Source organism: Sprattus sprattus, assembly GCF_963457725.1.
Source record: "Sprattus sprattus genome assembly, chromosome: 11".
NCBI classification, from domain to species: domain Eukaryota; kingdom Metazoa; phylum Chordata; class Actinopteri; order Clupeiformes; family Clupeidae; genus Sprattus; species Sprattus sprattus.
Window position 1 is genome coordinate 11208845 of NC_137909.1, and position 6133 is coordinate 11214977.

Sequence of the window (6133 nt, forward strand, 5' to 3'; positions counted from 1 at the left end):
TACTACTTCTCAGTGATTAGAGTAGTGTAAGTGAAGTACACAGAGAAAGTGAAAATACACAATACAGTAAAAACACTACCCAAGACCAATGCAGATGAAAATATTATTTACGTAATTCTCTCCATATACCTAAATCAGTCAACATGTCAACATGGAGAATCACAACAAAACATGTCCCAGTTTTCATGCTACTTCAGTAGTGTGCATAACACTAGCCTGACGATGTCATACTCATAATTCTAGTCAGAATATGAGTCTGAGACCGGACTATTGGGCTGTGATTATGGGGCGTGTTTCAACGAACCAGGAAAGAAAATTCCTCTTCGCTGAATTGGATACCTAGAACCAATCAGAGCAACGTAGTATTTCCATCTGATAGATTAAACTTTTACCTGATCCCGTAGGAAGGACGGCAAAAACATCTTTTCAATCGACAAATGCCTTGATCGCGTTTCTCTGTTCCTCTTTCAAAATGAATGCGCTGTCATATCTGTTGGGATATGCCTGCTCACGTTACTTAATTAGCACTCAAGGCTAGAAGCTACCATTCGTTTGAATGTTTTTTTTTTCTACGCGTTAGCATAACCTATCAATAATGCTCTAGAGTGCTTCAGTTAAGACCTATAATCCTGGGCAACACTCGTTTTGCGCATACACAACTAACCGAGTCAATGTAGACATACAAAAGTCGTGTAGATAGCTTAAATCATGTAAAATATGTCCCACTAAGCTTCCGAGACGGCGCCATCTTTGTTCGATGTATACCGGTATTCTATCTATATCTGTCCATCAACGTATAAAGCCCGCCCTTACCATTTGAATGGTCAGATCACTTTTCGGGGCCGTTTAAACCCTCCCAACTAACTCGACTCCAGACTGAATCTCCCAGTCCAAAAATTTTGTGGGCGGAGTTCAGGCTGGTATCCAGGCTAGCATAACACTGTAAGCTCAGCAAAAATCAGACAAAGGTGAAAAGATGCTTCCAATACAGGTTACAATTCTATTTACAGTAAAATGTACAGATTTGTCAGTGTCGCCAGTGTTGACTGAGGGACCTGATGGATATTACTGTATTGAAAATGGCATGGTCACCGATAATGTTTACTTATATTTCTCTGAGCCTGATAGCATTACGTATTTGCCAAAAGCATGTTTATGATCTCTATATCTTGTTCTTGCGTGAATATGGGCCTGTCCTCCTTTCAAGTTTACTGTATTTGATACATTTGGTCTTCTTCTTCTTTGAGCACATTTTCCTCCTACTACAGGTCTTCCTCTTCCTCTACTTCCACCTTGACCTCAGCCTCATGGCATGGCCTCGGCCTCTTCCTCCTTCTCCTCCTCTGTGGATTCCCCCTCTCACCCTCACTCTTCTTCTTTTGATTCCTTCCATTTTGGTTGAAGACAGATTACAGTTACTCATCTGCTGCATTTCTATAGTGCTTAAACCTGTTTGTTGTGTCTACAATTAAGCAATCATGTGTTTGGGCACTTGATGGCTGTGTTTATTTGACCGGCTTATAGGTGTGGTAACTTGACAGAGTGTTTTGGAATTGCAAGGAAGTGACCTCTTGATATACATCTGTGTCTAAAGCATAAAAGTGTGTTTAGTGCTTTGCAAATCACTTGTGTGTATGGTTTCGCAAAAAGTGTGATCTGAGCCGTTGTTTTGCTCCTTAAGTGAAGGTTTTGATATTTGTGTTACACTTTTGATTTTAGTGTGTATCCGATTGTAAAAAACTGTAAATGTACAGGTGTTTAAAGGAGCAGTCTGTGATTCTACTCCAACATCCGTTTTGTCAAATTCAGCTAATTGCTCCTCATGGTCCTCTAGCTGTCATTTCAGTTTGTGCATTCAGAAAAAAACTGGTATACAGTCCTGGCTCTGTAGAAAACAAACCGAGACCTAAACAATCCAGCCAATCAACACAGTGCTTCCGGAGCAACCTTTTGACCAGACTGTCTTAAATTCTCCATATTTAACCTTGCAGATTTTTTAAGATAATTAACAGATTTACAGACAGTCAACTCCACTCAATTAAAATTAAACACATGTTTAGTTTTCCAGACATATGCTAATAATCTTTATCAACTATCCTGATATGTTATCAGTGTTTCTGTTTAATCTTTTTCACAAGCCATCTATTATCTTCTTCAGTTTTGGGTCTAAAGTCATGTCTAACTCAACGGGGATCCTCTTAAACAACGAGATGGATGACTTTAGCTCGCCTAACATCACAAACAGTTTTGGGGTCGCCCCCTCACCAAATAATTTTATTATACCAGGTAAGCACAGCATCTCCATTGTGGAGCGTGAAGTGTTCTTGTGACTGTAATGCACTGTGTAAGCCCGACTTCACCCTGCACACAGAGTGATCATTTTGCTGTTGTTTCTTCAGGTAAAAGGCCGTTGTCTTCGATGGTTCCAACAATCTTTATGGACCGGAACAACGATGTGAAAATGGTACTTGGAGGCTCTGGTGGTACGAAGATCACCACAGCAACTGCTTCTGTGAGTTTCTATCTCGTCACTGCTCTTCAATTATCAGTGGATCTCTTTACTGCATCTGATTACTGCTCTTCCAGTGCCACTGCCTCTCCTCACTGCCTCTCCTCACTGCACTAACTAACCGCATCTGATTACTGCTCTTTTTGGCCGTCCTTTTGGCTAGAAAAGTGCCTGGGACATAGACGGGATCCTACCTGCCTATTGTGTGGTCCGCCTCTGCTATTACGATGAGCAAAACCTGAATATTAATGCGCCATATTTCATAGGTTCCTGGGATTATGTAGAGATTCAAACTAAAATGCTGAAACATGCTAAAAACAAGTAGTATGTACATGGCAGTGGATACAGAACTCTGCACAGAAGAAAAAAATCATTCTGTGCAAATATAAGAGATGTTCTAGTGACAGATGTCTTACCCAGGCCACGTCACGGTATAAATGCTAATTTCACGATGTTAGCCACTGACATCAACAAATTTGTTCGACAAACTTAGCTGCAACTAGCTGGCTAGGAAGATGTAACATTTCTGACATTTGTAGAAGAGCATGTATTTTAGACCGCTAGCATACCGAACAAAGTTTATGACCTCAAACTGGGGGCTCAAACAGCTACATTGCAACACTTTGCACACTAACTTTACACAAGACTTTAATTTTCATGTTTTACATCCATTTTCATCCATCAACTGGTGATTAAGCACTTTGTTTGAAAAGCTTTCTATCAACAGTAGGCCACCTGGTGTGTCTTGCTCGGGCCAGAGACAAGATGAGCTCCACCTGCCCCATACATCTTTCCTCATGTCTTGTGGAATTAATATTCACTGTGCTCTTGCTCAATGGTTTCCAGGTTATCCTCCATGCTCTTTTCTTCAACTACGATCTGGAGAAAGCCGTGGAGGAGCCTCGCATTCACAACCAGCTTAGCCCCAACACCACGTACGGAGAGGCCGACTTTGACCTGGTGCGTGGAAAAACATCACCACGCCACACAAAACTCTATTTAAGTTCAAGCGAAACAAAACACTGCATCACACCTCCAGACTTAAGACACATGCACGGAGAGACCAGTTTTGACCTCACCATATACATCACCAAGCTACACAAAACACCAGTAAACTCCACACCACGCCACACAGCATCACACATAATCACATAAACACACTTCACCACATCATACATCATGCACCATCACCAAACTGACATCACATCAGTTCACATCACTTAAAGGTGCAGTGTATCAGTCTATTAGCAGAAATGGAATATATGGGCCATTCTACCGAATTGGTGCAAAGTCACATCGGAAATATTTTGAATTTTTTTATGTTTTATTCCCAAAACTTTGTACGTATGTATATTGTACCATATCTAAAGTTCACATATCTAGTAAAAGAACAGTCAATTTTTATATTGTATTTTCAGAATGTGTTGGAATGTTTTTCCTCTTCCAAAAATTGTCACTACCGAAACATCACATTTACTATAGTAAAAAAGTATTATTATTGACCTGTTCAGATTGTGTTTCCTTCCCTTCTCTGAAGAGTATTTTTACAAATATTTCTTGAAGGTTTTCACAATGAAATTCATAAAAATGAAATTTCAAGTTCAATTTATACAATTTATCTGTTTCGGTAGTGATTACACTGTGTTGGTAGTGACTGCACTGTTGGATGGATGTTCATTTCTCTCCCAAAATCTTCCAAAAGGTGCTCTGGGCCGCCCTTTAGTCCACACAACACATTTATTTAAAAATTATGGGATTGAACTACTTACCATTTCATTTTGTCACTACCGAAATCATCTGGTCACTACCATATGTTTCGGTAGTGACTGTTTCGGTAGGGACAATTGTAGCTAACTTTAAGCATAAATAAAGAATTCTAGGAAGCACACGGCTTGCAAACACATTTTTGAAGAGGTGTACACACATACAAACATAAGATTTTGCATGAAACCCCAAAAGGTTTACTTAATTGAAGAAAACATGGGTTTCGGTAGTGACCATTCTTAAGGTTACACGTCGATTTTCAGACTTTGGAACACATTTATATAAAAACTATGGGATTTATCTACTTACCATTCAACCATGAGGGACAGGGATGCAGTGTCACTGCATGGTCAAAAATGCAGGGTCGTGGCTAAAACACAGGCTGAGCCAATGGACTAAAACTCTTGTGTTTCGGTAGTGACATGAAAACTAGGGTCATGATTTTTTGAGTATAGTTAATTGATTTAAAAATTAAACCCACAAAAAAATTAAATATTCCAAGTTCTGTTTCAACCCAATCATAAAGATCTTTGAAATGAAATCATTGAAAAAAAAATCTAAAAAAATTGAAAAGTGTTATTTAAAGGCATTGAAATTTAGATGTCAGGGTTGGGGACAGCTACTTCCCAATAGAAAGTACCCTATAAATGATGATTTTGTATATATTTAGCTTATCACTATCTCATTTAATGCATTGGGTTTATATAGACCATAACATTTTCTTAGTAAATATCTATGCCTAAATACCTAATTGTTTTGTAAATAGTTTTTATTGTTGAGGGACTGCATATTACAGAAATTAGGTAGAATGGCCCATATAGTTCCTAATTATGTTTTCATTAGCGTATAATCACCTGTAACTAAGAATCGTTAGCTTTTAATGGGCCCTTTATATCTACATAGCAAGCGTGTCCTCTTCCAGAGAGACTGCCATGTTGCACTGCCATGTTTCTACAGTAGCCCAGAATGGACAAACACAGGCTCTAGAGAGGGCCTTTCGCATTTGTATAGCAACTGATGGCCACTATAGGTTACCCTAGACATGTTTAGGATAGACATAGACGTAGACTAGTCATAGACACATGCTTGCTAATTTTTAGTTTAGCTGTAAATGTGAGTCATATCGTCCCCATACCGACACTTGTGGTCTCATTGTGTGTCTAATATCCATGCAGAGCATTCTGGAAGGGTTGAAGCAAAAGAACCATGTGACAGGCCTGCTGACATCGGTGGGAGCCGTGGTGCAGGCGGTGATGAGAGAAGGCGATGGCATCGTTGCGAAGTCCGACCCCAGGAAAGGAGGATACGCAGCAGGATACAGATAAAAACAAACACACACTTAAAAACACACACATACATACAAACATACACACATAAACAAACACACACAAATACACACATGCAGACACACACAAACACACGCATACAAAAACACACATACAAACACATACAAACACATACACACACAAAAGCAAAAAAACATACACAGAAATAAGCACGCAGGTATGCAAATACAGACACACACACACGCAGACACACACACATACATATAGACAAACACACACACATTCATCGCATGTAAAAACACAGTATCATATAATAATTTATATATTTATGAGGATATTGTCTGGGAACATTCCTGATGGATGCCAAAATGTGTGAAGATTTTCTGAAACTCAGGGACGACAGAGAGCCTCATTGCAGCTTCTCATGTAAGGCATCTAGAATGTAATTAAAATAATTGAAAGCTATGGTTGTATTCAATATTCTAACAGGGCCATAGCCTTAGCCCTAGCGTTTAACATAAATTGTTAGTTATTTAGTTAGTTGAGTTTTGAATGCAAAAAATGATTGCACTTT

At 39.2% G+C, this 6133-nt stretch overlaps 1 protein-coding gene across 1 annotated transcript in view; it reads left to right on the forward strand.

Moving 5' to 3' along the window:
• ggt1b (gamma-glutamyltransferase 1b) overlaps positions 1–5598 on the forward strand; it is a gene marked incomplete at both ends in the record, with an annotated part of 16876 nt that extends 11278 nt beyond the window's left edge. Inside the window, 4 exons of the mRNA XM_080847464.1 lie at positions 2159–2286; positions 2400–2512; positions 3356–3469; positions 5449–5598. Of these exons, the coding sequence (XP_080703590.1) occupies positions 2159–2286; positions 2400–2512; positions 3356–3469; positions 5449–5598 (505 nt within the window). The remainder of the gene's footprint in view (positions 1–2158; positions 2287–2399; positions 2513–3355; positions 3470–5448) is intronic.
• Between the last annotated feature and the right edge of the window lie 535 nt (positions 5599–6133).